Raw genomic sequence first — 22,890 nt, 5'->3', positions numbered from 1 at the left:
CCTGGGAACGTCAGCACCATGGGTCTGGTTCCTGAGCTGCCTTCATGGCATCCACCACTGCACTCTAGGAGGAAGTGATACCACCACTCCATTTCTACTAGCCACGGCTCAGGAATGCATCTGAGAATCATGGTGGTCCTGAGCTCCTGCCCACAAGAGTGGCCAGCCTGCCTGCCTATGCAAAAGCAGCTAGGGGACAGCAGGTCCCTAGATGTCAGGAAGCCAGTCCATGGCTATTTGCCCAATTTACTTCAGAGCAATGGGCACAGAATAATAGAGGCAGTGATGGAGAATATCTCATAGCTTCTTGGGCCTTCCAACAGCTAAAGCCACTGGACCTGCCTTTCTCCTCTCCCTCCTATGGGACAGAAAGCCACTTGTCCTACAACCTGCAGATTCAACAACCCCAGCCTTTAATGCTCAAAGTGTTCCTCTGTGGCTAGCCTGGTATCACCTCATATACCAGTTCTTCCTGGCTTGAGCCTTGGTCTATGTTGTCTGGTAGCTGGATCCTGGGTATGGTGGCTTATCTCCTGTCTGTGTACCCTCAGGTATGCGGCTTGTTAACCTTGGTCTTTCTCAGATTCCAGAGTCAGGCTGGTACCAGTACTGACTTGGGATTCTACCCCTTATGGACACAAGCCTTGATGCCAACCATCCCGACATTCAAGCATCTTGTCTCCCCCAACTTGGGGCATCGTGGGCCAGCTCAACACACATGTGGGAACCAGACACAGATTATTTTCCTGTCTGCACAGCCTCCAGAGCACTTCCACATGTGGCCCCTCCTGGGTGGGTGGCCATCTGGCTGTCTCATGCTCTGCTGGCTGATGGTCATGATGAGTATGACTCCATGGAAGGGTTAGAGGGTTCTCCCTTTCCTTTGCTGAAGTGCATCCTGAAGCTCAGAGACATCTGAGGAGAGGGATCCTTGCCTATAGCTGTTCTGAGCCTTAGCAGATATGGGAGTGGCCCAGAGCCTGAAAAGGCAGCTCCTGTGGAGGAAATGGAATTAGAATTCCCATTTGAAACCATGTGATGGCAGAGGCCTACCCCCTGGTTATTTCAATGAGGGGAGAGGATTAGAAGAAGCTCACAGTCACTTTGAAGCCAGGAATTGCTGACCAGACCTAGGCAAGTGTGTTGGGCCTAGATTTAGGTCGGCCTCCTCTCCACAGGAACCCAAAGCCAGGCAGCCCTTCCTCATGGGTCAGGGCAGTGCAGGGCTATGTAGGGAACCAGAATCAGGGCCAGATATTGAGGAAGCAGAGGACAGCTGATTAGTGTAGAAGACCTGAAGCCTGGCTGCCTAACCCAAGAGAACTGACAGAGAAGTGTGTATTTAAAAAGATGCCATCTTCACCTGTCATTTCAGCTTAGGAAGAGTCAGAAAGCAGGCATGCCCGTGGAGCCGGTGGAAGAACAACGGCAGTCTTTTTAGAGTTCATCCCAGCGGTGGCTACCAAAAGGCTGCGACAGTATTTGCCCTAGTGGTTCCACATCTAGCATTCCATGTTTCATACTGGTAAATATACAGACAGGTAGAAGGATATTCCCCACTGTGCTATCTATAAGTGGGAAAAAGCAGAAACCACCTCAATGATCATCAGAGGGGTATGGCTCGCCAGACCAGGACACACCCACACATCTGCCGGTGCCAAGGAGCCACTGAAAAAAACGAGAGGAGGCTCTATACTGGCTGCCACTGAGCAGGATCTGACATTTTAAGTGGGAAAAAAAGTAAGGAACAAAACACTATCTATCAAACATTCATTCCAACTCTGGGTAGAAAGTGCAGTACCTTATGCACCCTCCACGGCACAGCTGCTCGTGGCTGTGAACTGGCACGTCTGGAAGGGCCCACGCACCAGCTGCTAGCAGTGGTGCCTCTGGGCAGGAGAAGAGGAAGAATGTGATTTTCACTTTTCACTTTATAGACTTCTTTTTAGTGTGAATGATCTTTATAGAGAGCAATGTGTTACTTTTGTAATTTTTAAAAGTCTTGAAAAGAATGTGTGGGAGACCAATGCCATTCACGGGCACATTTCTTCTGGGTGACTGTAAGGAACGAAAACACCTTAATTTCCCCCAGACAGGCATCCAGGACCTCCATTGGCCTGCACACAGAGTCCAGCGTACACTTCGTCAGCAACCACATCCTTTCTGTGGGGAAACTTCCAGTCCCCGACCAGTCTTCCCCAGGCACCTTCTTCCTTACAAAGCTGTGAGAACTTGTCATTTCCCAAACTGGCAGCCACCTTCTCAACCTATTGCATTTTCCTCCCTCAAAATTAACTTTTGGGAGGGGCCTAGAACTTCCTGCTCCCCTAGGGTCAGTCTCCTGCATGTGGAATGTAGTACAAGATTGGGCAACAGACTGGGCAACAAGAAATAGCCAATGTGGGGTAGTGATAAGGTCATGTAACATCCTAATTATGCATGTGTTGCTATGCAACAAATGCCCCAAACCTTGGCAGGTTGCAATGAGCATTCATTATCTTGGAGGTTCTATGGATCAGGAACTTGGGCATATTTTAGGTAGTGTCTCTAGCTCAAGGCTGCCCATGAGGCTCAGTCAAGCTGCTACCTGGGGCCTTGGTTTTATCTGAAGGCTCAACTTTAAGGTAGGACCATCTTCCAAACTCCCTCCATGGTTGTTGGCAGCCCTCGATCCCTGCCACATGGGTCTCTCCATGGCATTGCCAAGCACATCATAGCTGGATTTCCCCAGGACAGTAAGAAAGAGCAAGTACTCAACATAAAAAGGACATTTCTTTTATAATTTCATCTCCAAAATGAGTCACTTTAATCTGACTCTTATTTATACTTCACTGCTATGACATAAGTTAAAAATAGTGCTTCCTTCAGAGGAAGGAGTGTGGGGAGGATTACATGAGATAATGCACATAAAGTGTGAAAGAATAAACATGAGTTGTTATAATTATTAGTAGTTAGTTTCTAACCAGAGATCCAAAGAGTTAAGGAAGCCAGAGAAGAACAGGTCTCCTGGTGAGAACACAGGCTCTTGCTACAGAACCACACTTTCTCTTGCACACATGGGTTTATACTCTTACCTCCTATTGGGGTGTCAGACAAAACCCAAACCAGAAAAAGGGTGAAGTAGGTCTTCCCCTGGCCCCAGAAGACAGAAATGGACAAGACATTCCAGCTTTGGCCAGCAAGGCATGCAGGAAGCCAGCCGGCCCCAGGGCTCCTTTCCTGATCTTCCTGTTTTCCTCCAACATCTCTATGGAGTCAGATGTTGACTGGAGGATGCACTAGTTAAGGCTGGGTGGAATCCAGCCATGGGTATGAAGTCTCAAGTTAACTGGTTCTGCCTGGCCTATGATGTTGGGTAAGTCATAGGTTAAGGTTTTTTCATTCATAAAATGAGGATTTAAAATAATCTAGCTAGCTCTGTAAGGACTGAGGAAGATTATGAAGCCCCAGAGAAATGTGGATTTTAAGGTAACAAATCTTGAGATTGCAAAAGTAAAAATGATCTTTTCCCTTAGGGAAGGGAGAGATTTGGAACAATATGCAATTAACCACTCTATAAAATAATGGAAATGTTTCCTGCATTTTGATTGGGGATAGGACATTTTTGAGATCATTCTATTGACTAAGAAACAAGTTTGAGCCTGGGGCAGAGGGAAGCTCTTCTCTGCTCACTAGGCTTGAGAAAAGGTTGAATATTGTGACTGAGGGAAGGGGAACCCTGATCAAAGGCTGTCCTGGGCCAGGGAGGGAGGGTAGGATTTCAGCTATTTGCAGCACATGGCCATCAGGAAGAGAGGAGAAAAGGGCCTGGCCATTGCTCTGCAGACAGACATATCAGAGTCCAAGCTTAGATTTTTCTTTGTGGCACTGCGGTCTCCATATCCATCCCTCCACCTTGCTGCCCCAGCTGAGGAAGAAACCTGGCTCTTTACCAGGTCAACCAGAGAGCCTGGCTAGGAAGGGAGAGCCGACCAGTGGGAGGGGTCAGAGGAGTGAGGCCAGGCAGTGAGCAGAGGCAAGGAGCCACAACCAAAAGGCGCTGTGGAACAAATGAGTGCTCCTGGGAGTCCTTGGAAACGCTTGGGGTGGGGAACTGAGAAAAGGCCAGATTTCCTGCACGTGGAAGTATTTTAGTTTTGGAAAAAGGAAAGGACTACCCTAAATGCTGGCCCACTTGGGGCCAGCCAGATGACACTATTGCTAACCCTGATGTGGGCACTGTTGGATTTGGTCTGGGGGTGGTTGCCACAGCAAAAAGGCAACAGCATGTCTCAGTCATCAGCAACTCTGCAGGCTGGGCCTGCCTGCTCCATCCCTCCTGCGCTTGCTCTCTCCCCTCTACTTTAAGGGTGTCCAAGGCTCAATGCACATGGTGATCCTCAAAGCCCATGGGCAGGGACTTGCTCAGTATCTCCATCAGGTATAAGGGCTGTGCTCACCAAAAATTGTCTTAGGTCTTTCCAAAGCTTTGCTCTAAAATGAACTATTTGTAAAGGCCTTTCCCTGGGCCCTCACTTTTTCTGAACTACAGTGATTCATCACATGCCTATCCATGATCCCCTAACTATCCCTCCTCTAGCCACCCCTCCTAGAAACCACTTTCTGCACTGCAGCCAAGACGATGCATGCTAAATGCAAATCCAGCCCAGTTGTACCCTTATGTAAAATTCTTTCACAGTTCCCTACTGCTCTCGGTTGGTGGGTCAGGTCAGAGCCAGAGCTGCCCACTCCCAGTGTCCAGGCCCTCAGAAATCTGTCCCCTCCCTTCCACTCTGGCCACTTCTTGTGACACCCTCCTCCTCCTCCCCCTCCTCTTCATTCTTGGCTCTCCAGACAGTTTTTCTAATATGTTTTTCCTACTTCAGGGCAAGTTGTTATCTTTGAGGGGGATTTTAGCTCCTCACCTCTGAACCCAGGGTGTACAACCTTTAGAGCTCCCCTTCCCTCCAGAAACCCCTTCCTGGTAACCCAGACCAGGAAGGGTTCCCTTTTGTTTGCTCCTTTGCCGTTCCCTTTAGAGTGTTCAACTCATTCCAGTTTTTTCCTCATGGCTAGTGCTCAAGGCTGGATGGGGAGCTTTGCAAGGGCAGAGGTGGCATGTGGTTGATCCACACAAGTCCCTGCTGAACCCCAGTGGCAGGGCACACCCACCTTGTGGTGGGACCTACCACATGCTGCCTGCTATTCTGGGGGTCTCTGGGGCATCAGAGCACACACTTTCTTTTGATCAAACACCACTTCTTTTTTTTTCTGCCATCCAGTGTAGCATTTTATTTTTTGTCAGTTTATAGATTATTTAATTAGATCACTTCATTATAATATAGTACAGATATAATTAGAGTACAGGGCACAAACAGGCTGGTGAAATAGCTCAGTTATTATCTGTTCCCAATTATTTGAAGGTTCTCTATCCAGAATAAATAGTTCCTAATTATGAATGATTTCAATCAAATGGAAATTTACTGTATAATATGCAAATGCTGTTTAATACGGGTGGTTTGATGGGATTAGGTCCTCTGTAATATCACAACTATACCCAGTAGGAGCTGAATGATGGACTTGTCATGCTGCTTTCAGAGTCCACAGGTCTGACCAAAAATGCATTATCAGCATGAAACATCCTGAATTCACTATTCTTTCTTTTTTTAAATTTTAATTTGTAATATATGACAACAGGATGCATTACTCATATTACACATATAGAGCACAATTTTTCATATCTCTGGTTGTACACAAAGTACAGTCACATCCTTCCTGTTTCTTCTTTTTGAAAACTCTTTGAGGTGTCTGGTTGATTAGCCCAGAGTGTTTTACACTCACCAACAACTTGCCTTTGTTTTAAACTTCAGAATTTATATTTGAAAATAGAGGCTTACTTTAAAAAAAAAATGAAGGGTTTGTTTATTTGAAGAAATAACTTAGGATCTCAAAATTTCCTTCACATATTAGAGGTCTGGATAGGTTTACCAAGAATGTCTAAGTTTTCTCTTATTATTCAAAATTGTCATGATGCCTGATTTTTTGTTTCTTGAGAGATCACAATTTTCCACACTGCTACAATACTTTTAAATCAGCTCTAAAGCATTTCAAATCCATCACATTCCTAATTTTATTTAGTTATTTCCTGGAAGGAGTAATAAGTAGTGAAAACCAAACACCCCCTAAATCAATGCAGCTATTTAGAAATAGGTGGTGTAGTCATTCTTCAAACCTCTGTCTGCTTTTGTTATCATTTCATCAGAATTGGGTGTTTATGGGAGTTGCTATCACACAGAATTAGCTGCAAAATGTTGACTGTATCTCCCAATACTATTTTCACACTCTGAAGTAATTTGGAAGAAACTAGATGATTCAAAGAAAGTCTTATTTCTTAAATGTAATAAATTTTCCCCTCTGTGTTTTTTAAATTATGTTTCACAAGGAACCCAGGACACCCAAGTGCAGCCAACTGGCTCTAAAGTTCACTAAAGGTTGGACTACATGCCCACGCAGGTTGGCAACAGTGGCTGATAGATATTACGTGAGGGCATCTCTCGTGGATGACACAAGAGTAAAGAGTCACGGAAACCCAGTTAGCACAGAACCTTCCACAGAGAGTTAAGAGAATCATCACAAAAATAAAATCCACATTTGCTATTAGAGGCAAATAGCCACTGAGGCGGGAGCAAGGTCTCAGGCAGTGGAAGCAACAGAGCAGCTGGAAACATCAGAGAGGAGCCTACACTCCTCCCAGAGCAGCTTCCTCCCTCCCCGAGGAAAGACCTACAGGGAGGATTTGCTAGGGAAAAACAAATAGTTGCAGACATTTTTTCCTATATTGTACTTTCCAGGAATTATGTAACCATCACTTTTTAGATAAACAAATCCATCCCCATGAAGGTTGGGTTTTCAAGAGGAATCCAGTATTGAAAGAAACCACAACCTAGGTTTGGGCAGGGTCTGTCCATGGCATTCAGATGAGCAAGTGGAGACCCCAGCTGCCCTCAGGACAGTGGCCCCACTGAGCCTCAGAATAAGACCTTGCTTCATGTTACTTTTCAAATTGTGGAGCTCCCAAGGTAAACCCTCATGCGCTGTCCTGAGAATAGAAAGCCGCTGGAGTCCAGGTGCCTCCTGTTCCTCCCTCTGACCTATATATATCAGGGTCATTCTGCTGCACTGTGAGGAATGATCATCACAAGACCGGGGACAGGAGCAGGGCAGTTCACTGCACTCTCAATGCCAGAGCAGGAAGGCCGTGCAGGAGAAAGGAGGCCTCCAGGAGCCAATAGGAAGCACCTGCCAGGAACAAGGCAGCTGAAATGAGGTGGTGGAGGGCAAGGATACTGCCTCGTCCAGACGCTCTAAGTGGCAAGGGGCCCAAAGGCCAGCTCAGGCTAGCCAATGACACTGAAAGCCTAAGAGAGCCTGATTGGTGATCCAACAACAATAAAGAATGGCGGCAATTCATCCATTTCCTATAGTGCCAGTGTCATTATAGTCACATATGACAGAGGACATGTAGGTGACAACTGCAAGGGAGGGGTAGGAAAATACTGACCTGAACAGTGGAGGTGAGAAGTCGGGAGAGGGCAGTGTTGGGTGCCCAGGCTCATAGCCAGCACTGCTAGGCCTCTTCCTGGCTTTGAACTTTCCAGTAATGCGACCCTAGGCACCTCTCAGTGCCTGGGCTATTGTGAGCATTCAGGGAGGTGATGCACACAGAGAGGTAGGCAATAAACAGCAGATCTCCTGATCACCCCTGTTACAGAAGCCATCCTAACCATGCTGTACTTCATCCACTAGTTGTGCCACACATGGTACTAGGCTGCCCTCACCCTTGTTCCATCAATCCCATCTCTCAACTGAGAGCCTCGGGCAAAGTGGAAATGGACTTGGAACTACGCATATTAACATGCCCTCCACTGTGAACCCAAGAGGGAATTTGCCAGCCATCAAGTAGAAAGACAACTACAGTTTACTGCAAACTGGGAGAAGGGTACAACAAGAGAGTGAGAAAACGTGAAAAGAGGAAGGAAACACAAAATGAAATTCATTTCAATTACATGACATAAGACTAAACAAATGTGAAAGACTTACATGGCCCTACCAATAAACAAGGTCTCTCATATTGGGTCCAACTAAATGTTATTTGATCACACCTAGAACAGGGCAGCTTAAAATTAAAATCTAAAATATAGACAAAGATTTATAACATAAATACAATAAAAATAAGATATAAATTAAGTGTGACCCAATTAATATCAAAGAAGCAAAAGCAAGTAAAAAAATGGAACCAAGATTGTTTTGTATGGGACACTTTGCAATGAACTTACAACTATTATAAATGTTTATATAATAAACATATATGGCAGAAACTACTAGAAACACAAGGGGACTCTAACTTATATTTCTGTTCTTGATAAATCAACTTTTCAAAAATTTATAATTTGAATATTATAAGGCAACTTAAGAGAATTTTGAAATATTATACCTTCTTTCCCAGAACCCATGAATACTGATCATGTATTAATCCACAAGAAAAATCTCAAATATTTTTTAAAAACCTAGAAATCACATAGGTCATATTCTAAAAAGATGAAAGACCAATTTTTTTTAAAACCCAGTCATTCAAAGAAATGTTATCATAATACCCCCAAAGTTAAAACAACTCGAATGTCCATCAAATGAATGAGTAAACAAAATGTAGTGTATCTATACAATGTAATATTATTTGGCAATAAGAAGGAATGAAGTACTGATCATACTTCATACTTCAACATGGATGAATTTTTAAAACATGATGATAAGAGAAGAAATTCATTTATTTCAGATAATTTCTATGATATAGTTTATATAAAATTTTTATAACAGGAAAATCTATGAAGACAAAGTAGATTAGTGGTAACTTAGGGCTAAGTTTGGGTGGCTAGAGAGAGGGAAAATCAGTGTCTACAATGATAAAAAATTTCTTTTGGGGTTCATAAAAATGCTTTAAAACTGGTGGTGGTAATGGTTGTACAACTCTGTGGATATACTAAAAACTGCTAAATTGCACTCTTTAAATGGATTATATATTAATTATATTTTAATAAGTCTGTTAGGGAAAAATACAAGCCCTTGAAAATTTTTAAAAATCACCAAGTAATACTAGAACATAAATTTAAACTACAATTATAGAACATTGGTATCAAAACATGTACTATGTAGCAAAAGCAGCACTTGGAGGATAATTTATAACCTTAACTGTTTCCATTACTCAAGAATCATGTGTGAGTCTATCTTTTTTATGTATCACTCAAAAAATTGCTGCCAATTAGACAATGTTAAAATGTTTTATCATTAATTGAAAGGTACATCCTAATTTCAAAGGTGCTAAAATGTGGAGAGAAAAAACACTTCATAGAAAAAAAATATGGTAAACTAAAAAGCAGAAAGGCAGTGTGACTGATAAACACATCCAAAATCTAATTCTTTGTAAAGAACAATGGATTAACCTCTGGCAAGACAAATTTTTAAAAAGAAAGAGAAAACAAAAATCTAAACTATTAGGAACACACACACACACACACACACATATATATAAAATCATATATGCCAAGAAGTTCAAATTTATAAAAAATATACTATATAGTGCATTATGGTAAAATAATTAAATGGGTAAAAACCCTATGCTAATAATTTTGAAAGCTGGAATCAAATAGACAATCTCTTATTAAAAAACAAAATTTCCAAGTTGGATTTAAAAGAATTAGAAAATGTAAATAAAAAATGCTTATGGAAGAGATATATCATGCCAAAGATTAAAGAAAAATTGTACTAGATCCCTACAAATATTAGGAGTCACTTCTATGAAATCTTAGTTTTTCCTTATTATTAAAAACTATTTTACATCATAAAACCAAAAAAATTCAAAAATTAGCACAAAACTGAAGCCCAAACTAGCAGAAGCATTTTTTTTGCCTATCAAATTGGCAAAGATTAAAAAAAAAAAAAAAAAAGAAGAAGAAGAAGGAGAGGCTAAGGTTGTGGCTCAGTGGTAGAGTGCTTGCCTAGCATGTGTAAGGCTCATGTATAAGGTTCAATCCTTAGCACCACATAAAAATAAGTAAATAAAGTAAAGACATTGTGTCCATTTATAACTAAAAGAAAACATACAGTATTTGTACATGTGGGAGAAAAGCAATTTCACCCTCTTCTAATAAAAATGTAGCTGGGCACGGTGGCACACGCCTATAATCCCAGTAGCTAGGGAGGATGAGGCAAGAGGATCAGGAGTTCAAAGCCAGCCTCAGCAACAATAGGTACTGAGCAACTCAGTGAGACTCTGGCTCTAAATAAAATACAAAGTAGGATTGGGGATGTGGTTCAGTGGTTGCGTGCCCCTAAGTTTAATCCCCAGTTCAAAAAAAAAAAAAAAAAAGTTTAAACTGATACAAGCTGTCTGGAGAGCATTTTGAAAAGGCATGCCTTTTTAAAAATACCTTTATTCTATTTATTCATTTGTATGTGGTGCTGAGGATCAAACCCAGGGCCTCACAAGTGCTAAGCAAGCACTGTACCGCTGAACTATAGCCCCAGCCCCCAAAGGCATAAATTTTTGCATAAGTTTTGACCTAGTAATCACACTTCTGGGAATTTATTACAAAGTAATAATCATAACTGTATATAGCAAGTTTTTGCAATAAGGTATTCATGGAAAATGTAGAAATAACTTACATGGTTAATACCAGCAGTAGATTCAAGTTTGACAAATCCATCCATCTGATGAGGCTAAGCCAAAGTATTGAAATGTAGATAATAACTCTACTGATTTTGTAAATGCCCAAAGGAATGATTAGAAAAGGAGCAAAGTCTCTCTAGGTGAGTTAAAGAATATTAACTTTCTTCTCTTCCTAATTCCTTATAGTAAACACGTATTATTTTCTAACCAGAAAAATAAATAATTGTTGCTATAAATTTGTTTGTACAACTCTTAAGAAATAGAGAATTAAGAACAGAGAACCGGAACAGAGGGTTTGCTCTCAAGTCTGGGAGCAACGTGGATGAACCAGTAGGAGTTCTACTATCATCACTGTGGATGTCTGGGTTGCAGCCTAGGAGCCTGGGGTTCAAAGATCACACATATAAAAAGCAGAAAGTCCCTCTTTTCTCCCCTCATCAAGGTTCCCATCCCTGGAAGTATCAACAGCCTGTTCCAACCCAAGGAGCCAACCAATTGCCTCTTTATCCATGCTCCCTGCTACTTCCTGGAAATTTTTCAACTAGAAACTATAAAAATATCTTATTTGGCACTGAGCATGTTTCTAAAAAAAATAATAATAAGCCAATTCAAACTCCTACCTAGATAGGGAATACTGGGCACCATCTTTAGGCTTCGGATATATTCCCGTGTCCGCTTGTAATTATCTTCTTTAGACATCAGATAGTCCAATTTCTCAAAGGTAGTCTTGTCTTTTCGATTCAAAAGCTGGAAATGAGAAGAAATGATAGAGGATGAGAGAGAGAAAAGAAGCCAGAAGAAACTGAAGGGAGAGGACAGCTGTCACAAAGAACAAAAAGGACACATCCTAAAGAGTATGGCTGTCAGGTGCCAAACCTGGGCACAGCTAAAGATTAAAATGACATTTCACACAGAGGTAGAAACTCTCACAGCCATAGTCTTCCTGTCTTCCCAGAATCTCACACTTGAAAGATACCTTCTAAATCCACCTAGTCCACTGCTCTACAAGATAGACCCTGCACCAGAAAGGGGCTTAGAGAGTGAAGCAAACTGCTCAAGTTTACCAGAAGAGTTGTTTCACAGCTATGTACTCTCCCTCCACATCTCAAACAGCACAAAGCCCCATGAACTGAACTTGCACATGACTCCATGCACAAGCCACAAGAACACAGCCAGGGCAGTGCTCCAACTCAGGCTGTCTCCTCCACAGTCCCCAGCATCTGCTTCTGTCATATTTACACTGGGCATGGTGATTTGATCAAAAGAAGACAAACTTCTTTTCTATAAGCAGTCATCTAAGGGGTGACCTCATTATGCAACACAATATGAGCAGTTACCCACAGCCAAAGATTAGGGAAGCAATCTCCTTGGTGACTAAGACCTCTGCTCTGTAAAGCTAGTGCTTTTTGGAAAGGAGTAGAGACATAAACTCCTGGTATTCAAGATTTGGTGCTAAGGTCTCCCGTTGTGGTTCCTGAGTGGCCCAAGTCAAGGGCCAGTGCCAGGAAATGGCAACAAGCCTCTTCAAATACAAAGGCTTGTAGGAAAGCAGCCTATGCTGAGAGTCTAGTGCTGGGGCAGGGCTACTTGGGGAGGGCTGGCTTTGGCAAAGCATAGCTGATCCTGGGAGATCCCTCAAGTCTATCTTCCAAGGCTCAGAGCTTCTGGAATTGGAGGTCAATTGATAAATACAGGAATGTAAATGAAGCAGACCCCAGGCTTGGTGCATCCTTGGCCAAACTTGGTACAACGACCTGAACCAATACACCCACCATGACCATCAGACTGAAGTAGGCCAGTGTTCAAAAGCCTCATAATGCAGCAGAGAGAAGTATAACTGTGACTGCCCAACACCAGGGGAAGCAGTGCAGCTCCTAGGCTAGGACTGGTGCATCAGGGAGCCCAAGGCTGTTCTGAGCAGGCCCTGCCCAATTCCTCCATCCTCAGCAGCTGGAGCCACAGAGGGTGTAGCCATGGGATAGCCCACTGCACATGATCCAGAAAGCCTATGGACTTCACAGAGGAAAGGCAGAATAAGCTGCCTTTCAAGTACTAAAGAAATTAGAGATTGAGAAGCAAGCTTTTTTCCTCCCACTGAGAAATTCAGGACACATCAGGGTGGGGACACGGCACAGATGCTAGGAAAAACGGCTGCCTAACTGGCTTGTTAATTTGAGGCTGTTATTTATTATAGTAAAAAATGGACAGGAAATAACACCACCCCATTTGCTGTTTCTAAAGCATATAATATACAACTCATCTGAGCTTTACACAGCTCAGAGACAAAGAGGGAGCCAAGACAATCGCTTCTGGTTCAGGTTCATAATCACAAGGATTAAGTGGCTTGTCCAAGAATTGTTAGGAAACTTGACTCAACAGAGAAGTGAGACATTAAAAATAAAAAAATAAAAAAACACATGGAAGTGAGTAAATAGAGACTAAAGACTCAGAAAATAATAAATGAATTTGGGCAAGGGAAGTGTCAAGGAGAACTGTGAAAGGAGGCAGCATTTAACATGAACAATCTGGATAAAAAGTTTGCCAAATGAACAACATATACCCAAAGCCGAACCACAAACCTAGTGTGCACTGCTCCCGGTGAAGTTCAGGAGGCCTCTCAGCTCCCTTGTTCAGGAGGTCTTTTACTTATTTATTTATTTTATTAATGGAATCTAGAACCCCACTGACTTATTTGGCATCATCCATATTCATCCAATAGTCAGACAAACCCTGATTCTGTGCTCATACAAATGCAGCTGAGACACACAGGCTTCCAGCATCCACACCGCTGGTTCTCTGGTCCCAGCTGGATGACTGTCGTGTTCAGCTACCTACCAGTCTCCCCATTACCCATACCCATAGCACCTCAGAGGAAGCAGGCCTGTCTTCTGTGTGTCCTCCTCCCACCATCCCACAGATGCATTCAGAAGGCCTAGATCTGGTTAGCCTCACTTATCTGCTCCAGTCAGTGCCTACCAATGAGATTCGGGGCAGCAATGATTTCTCAAGGAGCACTATATAGGTTGCTAGAATACCCACCAAAAAATTCAGACTTGAATATCTGCCATGAAGTGTATGAAAGCTGCCCAAGAATTTCCTCTAGTGAGATGAAGGCGTAAACCAGGAAAAGGAAGACATGGGATATAGGAGACACAGGACTCAGTCCAAGAGTGGTGAAGAGGTTCTGGGATGCTGGATGAGCAGCAGGCCTTAGGAGCAACTGGTCCCCATTGCAGCAGCCCTGGAGAAGACACCCTCAGGTTTTCTCTTGAAAACCTGATATGAGAGCACATGTGGGGGGAGGGGAAGATAAATAACAAATAAAATAAAAATAAGTAAAATATTTTTAAGATTGCGTGTTTGTGTATATGTCTAGTAAGTAGATGGAAGATATAGTAAGATGATTTTTTTGAAAGGAAATTAGAATATCCAGGGAAATGAAAATATTTAAGAAAGGACATGTTATTCATAATTTATTACTTGAGTACACAGTGAAACATACTCACTCATTCCTAATCATTAAGACACTGAATATTCCTTTAACAAAATGAGTTAACTAGAATTTTAACCACAATGATGGAGATTGTTTTTAAAGAATGAAGGAAGATGGTTTGGAGAACTAAACCAGCATCTATAAATCCTATGAAGAAGTCACCAGATACTGTCCAGAGCGCATGGCTCAAGAATTTGTAGCAAATGCACATGGGAGGGATGTACATTTTTGTGGCACAAACTACCAGAAGAAACCACTAAATAACTGGAAGTGGCTGCCTCCGGGGAGCCGAGCGGGTATGCAGAGAGCAGGGAGGGCTGGTTGTTTCACTGAGCCTTTCAGTACTGATGTTTAAAATTAATGCGTGTATATTATGTTGATAAAAACTCGCTTAAGATTTAGGTTTTTCTTAAATATAGGATTTGTTGATTCAGAAGAAAACAGCATTTACTTACACGTGTTTTAAACTTTTATTGCAAGTAGAACCACAAACTACAAACCTCATATGAATTGAGAGTCCTTTACATTTTAGAGTTTATGGGAAGCCTCAGGAAAGAATCATCAGAACTACATACATGAAAATAAATTACTTGCTTGCCTAGAGTCAAACGGATACTAAAACCATTCATGTTCAGGAAGAGAGGCAGGGAAATAAAATGAAGAAAAAGTTCACTGGATGTAATAGGCAACTTTCCTCCTAGTAAAGTTAGGAGTCTTGGGCACCCTGAGATCTTTGTCCATGTTTATTGAAATTTTAATTAATTGTGTGGTTACATTTATGATTTCCTCAGCAAGTGAGAAGTCCCACAAGGCCAGTGAGTGTGCTGGTTACACTTGCTCCACTATCCTCTGCGTTTGATGTGGCTCCTGATAAGGAGGAAGCACTGCTAAAATATTTTTTGGATGAAAAATCAATGAGGAAGATAATAATGATAACTTAGAAGTCTAGCTCTTGGAAATTTCTTAGGTAAAAGAGGTAATAAGAGCCAAGATTATGGACTATTTGGAAACTACAATGAAAACACTATGTGGAGCTATGTGATAAGGCCAAAATTGTATCAAGAGGAAAATTTCTGAGTTTTAAACTCTTTTATAATTAAGCAAGTAAGATAAACTAAATGTTCAGCTCAAGAGCCTAGGAAAAGAGGAGGAAGATAGGAGAATCAGATTGAGAAAATCAGAAAACTGATCCCCTAGTATACATTTGTCAAAGCTAAACATTGAACCTAGAGAAATGATACCTAAAACCTAAGAGCTTATTTCATCAAATATTAATGAAATAGGTAACACATCTACAAAAAAGGCAGAAAGCAAAAACATACATGAGGACTGAAAAGGGGCTCTAACTACATACATGAAGTAAAAATTACAGGGTAAAAATGAAGCCCCTGCATATGGATTGTAAATCATTTTCATGGTTCCTAGTAGGCATTCCAAGGGATAAATGGGACTCATAAACCACAAGGTCAAAAGCCAGAAGATCACAAATCTTGATGAAATACTTGCTTTTAGAAACACGCTCGTTGTGTGTGGTGCTTGTCATCTGACTATTCAGGAAACATACCCCACAGCCCTTTCTGGTAAAGTAGCTCAAATCTGGAAGTTGTCCATAGAAGGGGAAGATGTTTCTTCAAATTTGCTTTATGAGAACACAGTATCTTGTTCCTTTGCCTTGAGAGAATAACATTTCTTGACACACAGAAATATTTTTCAGCAAAGAGCCTATTGCCCCAAATATGTTAAAATGGGCTCAGAATTCTTTTTCAATTCCAGCGTCTACTGTGGGGATGGAAAGAATTGTTAGTGCTGTCGATAATCTATGGACCGATGGACTCAGCAGACTAAGTATGGAATCAACAGGGGATGAAACTGGAACATTTTTTAAAGACCTTTTTTTTTTTTTTAAACCTCTTCAAATACACGAATTTTAGGGGAAAAAAAAAAAAAAAGGTACAAACTGGGCATGATGGCACATGCCTGTAATCTCAGCAGCTCAGGAGGCCGAGCAGGAGGATCATGAGTTCAAAGCCAGCCTCAGAAAAAGTGAGGCACTAAGCAACTCTGTGAAACCCTGTCTCTAAATAAAATACAAAACAGGGCTTGGATGAGTTCGATCCCTGGTATTCCCCCACAAAAAAGCAAAAATAAAAAGCTACAAAGTCCCATATCTGATTAAACTATCAGATGCAACAGTAGACTATTGTACCTAAGAGAAAATTATAACTTTAGAATTCGGTGTTATCCTGGCTGCTTATATTTGTCTTTGCCTAGGCAATTTTAAACCTTGTATAGACATATATTAACTTGCATAAAATACAATAATGTAAATGGCTCCATTTTAAAAATTATTGTAGCAGTTCTTGTTTTTAAATTTTTTTTTTAGTTGTAGATGAACATACAGTATCTTTATTTATTTTTGGGGGGTGTTGAGGATCGAACCCAGTGCCTCACACATGTGAGGAAAGTGATGTACTACTGAGCTACAGCCCCAACCCATTATTGTAGCATTTCTTACTTGAATATAAAAGTATGATAGTCTGGGTTCTCTTTTGATATATTTGCAAATATCTTACTAATTCTCTAACTAATAACATAAATAAAATCTTTGACAGATATTCATTTTGTATTGTATGAATCATGATTTTACCTTTTAAAAACTTATCCTTGAACAGTTTCATGTACACTGATATACATATGTACCAATTACATGCACATATACCCACATACATAATGTATAATCTCATGGGACAATTTTCATCATATATTCCCAATAATTTTTGTTAATTGTTAAAAATTCCACATAGCAATCCCAGGAGATATTCCAATAATACCTGAGAGTACAGCTGGGAGGGTGAGACTGATCCCCTCGTATATATTTGTCAAGTTCCCATTAGGGGTCTAGAGCTGGTGGGTGGAGAGTTGGGCACCAAATCTGCATTACATTTGTTGGATCTGGCTGGATGATGAAAAGGGCAAGCTAAGGCAAGGAAGGGCCAGAACACTAGCAGAGGGCTCTAGAGATTGGGAACTAACTCTGTCATGGGAAAAGGGGACTCTAGGTAGAGGGAGTGCTGAAAATGAGTCTTGAAGGATTTTGATAAGCATGAATTGGACTGAAGAAGGGCTAGAGGCTGGAGAAGGCGGGAGAAGAACCCTGGGGGTAAGAGCCCTCCATGCAGGAAGGGAAACAGCAGTTTGACTAAAATGTAGCCGAGTGTTGCTGTGTTGCTATGTTGCTGTGCATGAGAATGGAAAGGTAGGGGAGGGATGGAAACTTGCCTTTTGGCAAAATCTGGCATTGACCCAGCCTTGTAGTGCTCAGTCACATGACCACTATGTTGACTGCTTATTCTACTTTTCCAGATACTTCAGCTCAACTTGCAAACAGCATGCCAATCACAAGCTGAGAAGCATGAACAGTGAATACTAATCAAAAGGGAAGAATGAGTTGATTGTGGCCATGTTTTAACAGGAAATTCCTCTGGCCAACTCTTGCGTCTCTTGCGCACATGACTGGGGGCTCTGAATTACTGTTGCTGGTGGAAGCAGATGCTCAGTTGGCCACAACTGAAAGGTTTTATGGTTTGTTTTTTAGGATCAGGAAGTAGGTGTGAAGTAGGTATGAAACCTTTTTGGCATTTTCTGCCTTTCCCAAAATGCCTCTCTTATGCTTAGAGCTCAGTTAAGACACTCCGTACTCATGAACTTTCACCAAGTGCCACATGCACAGATCACCCATCAGGACATAACCAACAGTCTCCTGTTCAAATTCAATATCTTCCCTTTGCTCACTAAAATATGGGGTTACAGTACAAATGATATGGTTAAAAACTGGCTAATAAAATCATCATCAAAATGCTGGAGGTGGGAAAATGAAATCTGAAATGGAAGACTGAAGAGAGAGATTGGTGTCAGGTGGTCGTACTGGAGCACTCTGCTTTGGGGGATCAGGAGGCATGGGGCACCTCTGATTAGCAAGATGGGAGTAGCAGGGCAGGTGAGGAGAACACTAACACCTCTCTTTAACCATGGTGTGAAAGCTCCAGCGCTCTTTAAGCGTGATCACTCAAATAGAGTTGTGAGGGTGAATTAAGAGAGTAAGACCAGAAACAAACGGCCCAGAGCTGAAGTTGATAGTTCAGGTCACAGATAAAAGGGCCTGTCTCACAGTCCATTTGAGAAAAGTCAAGAAGAGCTGAAAATTATAGGAGCAATAATAACATCAGCTAATACTCATCTCGCCCTTACTATGTACCAGGCATGGTTCTAAATGGTTTCTTATATATCATAAGAGGCAGGCCCAGGGCTGGACCCAGGCGTCTGATGTACGAGCTCACATGCTCAAATTCCAGGCCCTTCTTTGCTTCCTCGTGGCTACACCAGTGCAGATTCTGTGTGTTCAGACCCCACAGCCTCATGAGGTACAAGCTGGGGTGACAATTTCTCCTAAGTCACTCTTCCCACTGATTCTCCTTAGCGCTCCCCTGGGCTGTACCTCGTGTCTAATGGGTGGCATCTGAAGGTTCTCTGATTGCTGTGGGCAGCTTCATTTCAACCCTACTGTATGTGTGGGGCCTGAAACCAGGACTCTCCCGGTTGAGTAGGCATTAAATCCCAGGCCCTAGCTGCAAAGGCCTGTCCACAGTGGTTCCTCTTAGCTCTGCTCACTGTTCCAACTCTGAGAGCATTCTTTATTTTTAGCACATGGTGACTTTTCTTTCTTAGCTTTTACTGTAGCTTTGCTTGTTGGTTTTTAATGGCTTTTACTGTAGCTTTGCTTGTTGGTTTTTAAACTTGGTTATATTTTTTTCAGTGTTTATAGTGTCCATGTGCTGGGACACAAGATAGGGAATGAAGGGCTTGTTCCTTATCAGCTCTGTCTACTGTATTGCCTGAAAGTTCAAAATATAGTCTGAGAAGAGTGTGTTCTGGCCCTCCATCACGTTCCTGGAAGCCAGAGTTCAATTTCAGTCATGCCAAGTGTGAGGTGTCAAAGAAACATGCAAGCAGAGGGTGTGGGGGAGCAGGAGCTGGAGTGTGGATCTTGGGCTCAGGAGAAAGGCTGGAGCTAGGACCACAGAGCCAGCCACCATCAGGGCAGACAGGTGGCATCTGAAGTTCCCTGTCGGGAACTGCCCTGGATGCAGACACCTTTAAGTCCTGATGTACAGGGTTCTGACCAATTATTGCCTTCAGTCTGGCACAGCAGTGCCAGGTCACAGTAACTTGGCTGCTACCCCAGCTTGGATAATGAGGCGTGGCTCCAGGTGTAGGCATCACCCACAGGGGTTGAGTTACATTCACCTGTTCTCTTGTAATCCTACCCCTTCGCCCTTTTTGGGATAGAATGTTTCATGGAACCTCCCCTTGTATGTCCCCTATATAAGAATAAAGGATTCCAGCAGCGCTCTCTCTTTCCACAGATCCTGAAGGTTAGAGAGCAGTCATGGATTATTGAAAAGGTACTTCTCTGTGTTTGTGAGCTTTCTTTGTTGTTTTTTTTAAGTTATTGGAATAGTCAGATTTTGTGAACCCAGCATAGACTGCCATCTATCCCCACACTGGTGGGCTCACCATGGGAAGGGAAATGAAGTGGGGAAGGGAGACTGAGGTCAGGGCCTTGCTGAACTTTCACATCCATGAGCACAGGAGGAGCAGCTATCAGAACAGCAGAAGACAATTAAGCTGAGGCAGAGGGACTTCCCAGGAAGAAGGAAAAGACCACTGTCCAGCCCTGTGGCAATGTCAAGGCAGATGAGAGTCAATCGTCAGCAGAGTGATGATGCGGAACCTCTGAGAAGCAGTCCCCAAGGGGGTCCTGAGGAATACCTGCAGGCTGCTAACAATGGCTTCCTCTGCCTGCTGTCTCCTCATCTCCACACCTGGCTCTGCCCGCACCCTGGGTCAATGCTCAGAGATGTCCATAACTCAGTCTTCCCACTTCAGCTGTGTCAGAGAGCAGCTGCCAGGTGCTGCCACCCACACAGGGAGCAGAGGCACCTCCTGAATGAAAGATGCTGAGATCCAAAAAAGTGTGAATGCCTGCCCAGGATAATTTCATGCATTCTATTGGTAGAAGGAACTACCCTCTGACCTGTAGTGCTCCAGGATGCTGAGAGTGAGCCTTGGTCCCAAGATGTTCCTTTCCTAGGCCACTACCCAAGACCAGGCCTCTTGACCATCAGTGCTGATTTCTTCCATGTCAAGGACTTTTTTTTCAATTTTCACTTTGCTGCTGCAAATGAGTCAAACTCTCTGGGGCAACTCAGTAGGAAACAGTGAATCACTCTGCACACAAGCACAAGCAGCCACAGCAGGTGTTTACATGTGTGCACAGTGTGTGTGGCCCATGGAACACGTGGCTAAGACTACCCACATGCCAGGAATTCTCTGCCCACTGGTCACTCAGAAATAAGTGGTCACTGGCCAGCTGCTCATCCAGTGACCTTTCGTCTCCTCATCTCAATGTCTCCACCATGGCACCTCTTGGAACCTTCTCCTTAGAACGCATCCTGCACCAGTCTATTTCTCTCTGCATCTACTACTGCTCCTGTCCCGGTCAAGGTTACTTGGTTCCTGGACTAAGCCCTCACCTCCAGACAAGGCCTCTGGTTTTCACTCCTAGTCCCCTACCTCCCAATCTATCTTCCACGAAGTAGCAACAGTGATTAAAAACAAAAACCTAGAGCCACTGTAAAACTAGCTCATGTCTGTCTGCTTAAAGCCCTTGAAACAGAATCTGACTCCTCCAGGGCTACCAGCCCCACACGCCAGCCTCCTCCTGGCACAGTGAGACTCAGGAACACTGGCCTGCAGGTTCCTCCGTCACTCCAAGCTCATTCCCATGGTGGGCCTCTGCACCGGCTGCCCCTCTGCCTGGAAGGCTCACTCCCTCATCCTGTTATGGTTGCTTCCTTTTTGCCCTTCGGGCCTTGAGGTATGGGATCTCACCTCAGAGAGGCCTCCCCTGAATGCCCATGCTAAAGCTGACATCCAGTCCTTCTCCATCATGCCATCCTGTTTAGTCTCATACCAACACTTACCTTTTTTTCTCCTCCAGTGCTGGGGATGGAACCCAGGGCCCCATGCATGTTAGGCAAGGGCCCAACCACTGAGCTACACCCCCTCCCCATTTAGTCTCTGCATTGCTTTTATTCTTGTCTCATCATTCCTTGTTCACTACCTTCACACATTCAACCAACACCTATTGATCACTTCTTGTGCCAGCTGGACTAGACATGTGTTTTTTTCTCCCTGAATTATGTAAAAGCCCATGAGGGTAAGGCCTTGGCCATAGGCTCAGGGCCTGGCATGGAGGCAGCATTTGATAAATATTTAATTTGCAGAATGAATAACAGCCACAAGGTGATGTGTACTCAGGAAATCAGAACTGGCTGATGCAACTTCTTGCTTAGACTTCATGGCTTTGAGGCAGCCAATATTCCAAAGCAGCCCCAGTGCTTGGATATACCATTCCCTGCCTGCATTTTTCCAGGCTAGCTATGACTCCCTTCCTGTTTGTATATCCGTCATGCATTTATTAGGTCCTACTGCTTACAGATCTATGCTCAGTGTCAGTCTCTGTCCTGTCTAGCTCGCCCAGCTGTTGGCACTCAGAGGCCAGCCATGCACAGGCCAATAGGCTGCCTTGTCTTAGATGATGACCAACTGACTCCTCACTAGAGGCCATTCAAGAAGCAGCAAAGTGCCAGGCCACCTCTCATACCTGTAACCACCTTCCATCCAGGTCCCCCAGATGCTTAGGATTTCAATGCAACTCCCAGGGACAGCTCAGAAAGCTCAAGGTGCCAGGCTCTTTTCTCCAGTGCTACTTCCCAAGCAGTGTGTGGGACTGCTTATCCCTACCAGTGCCCAACCTGACTGCCTTACACTTCCCACCATCACAAGCCACCCCCACAGGGGAAATGCAGGCTCTGGGGTCTAGCAGGGCTATATCCCATAGTGTTGGCATTCATTAGCTCTGGGATCTTAGACAGATCACTCCATCTCTGGGAACTCGTTTTCCTCCTTGGTAAAATGAGGACTATAAAAGCACTGGCTTTTGGGTTGTTATAGCTCATCCCTCCAGAGCTTCCTGCTCCTCCCTGATCTGCAGGCCCCTGAGGTCTTACCAGTCCCAGCTCAAGGGACAAGGTAAGAAATGAAACAGCTCTTTGGAGGGGGTGGGGGCACATATAGTCAAAACAACACATGTAGGCAGGCAGAGATACAGAGAAAAATCAGACATCATCACAGAAGACTGCAGTCAAGGGAGGAGGCAGGCTTTAGACAGAACCATGGAGCAGACAGACACATGCTCCACCTGGGTGCTACCACATGCCAGTACACAAGAGTACAGACCAGGGAGCTGTCCACTTCACTGGGCTGGGGACAATTTGAGAGGGGTAAGATGAGTTTGGTCTCTTGTTGGTCAAATTTTGGTCAAATGTTCTGTGTCAAATGCATTTTGGTCAAATGTTCTGTGTCAAATGCTATCCTTGGATTAACAGGACAGGTGGATGGAAGAGGGGAGTCAACCTAATAAAAGGCTACAGTGAATGACATAAAAACCCTCAGGCTGTAATCTATACAGTCTGCCTTGCCTCTCCCCTCTCCCTGACCCCAGGCTTTCCAGTTACCACTCTATTTCCTAGAATGCTGCATCCTCCCACCTTCTGCCCTGGTTAAGCGGCCT

At 43.3% G+C, this 22,890-nt stretch overlaps 1 protein-coding gene across 24 annotated transcripts in view; it reads right to left on the bottom strand.

Moving 5' to 3' along the window:
- The window catches only part of Ralgps1 (Ral GEF with PH domain and SH3 binding motif 1), a 246,469-nt gene that overhangs the window by 119,853 nt on the left and 103,726 nt on the right, over positions 1–22,890 (bottom strand). For all 24 annotated transcript variants that reach the window (XR_013438308.1, XR_013438309.1, XR_013438310.1 and 21 more), the window contains one exon: positions 11,323–11,449. Coding sequence is in view for 21 of the 24 variants with exons in the window: in XM_078048253.1 (XP_077904379.1) it covers positions 11,323–11,449 (127 nt within the window). In the remaining 3 variants the exon portion in view is untranslated. The remainder of the gene's footprint in view (positions 1–11,322; positions 11,450–22,890) is intronic.

This window comes from Ictidomys tridecemlineatus, chromosome 4 (assembly GCF_052094955.1).
Source record: "Ictidomys tridecemlineatus isolate mIctTri1 chromosome 4, mIctTri1.hap1, whole genome shotgun sequence".
In the NCBI taxonomy this organism is placed as follows: Eukaryota; Metazoa; Chordata; class Mammalia; order Rodentia; family Sciuridae; genus Ictidomys; species Ictidomys tridecemlineatus.
This window is presented reverse-complemented; position numbering and strand designations above follow the sequence as displayed.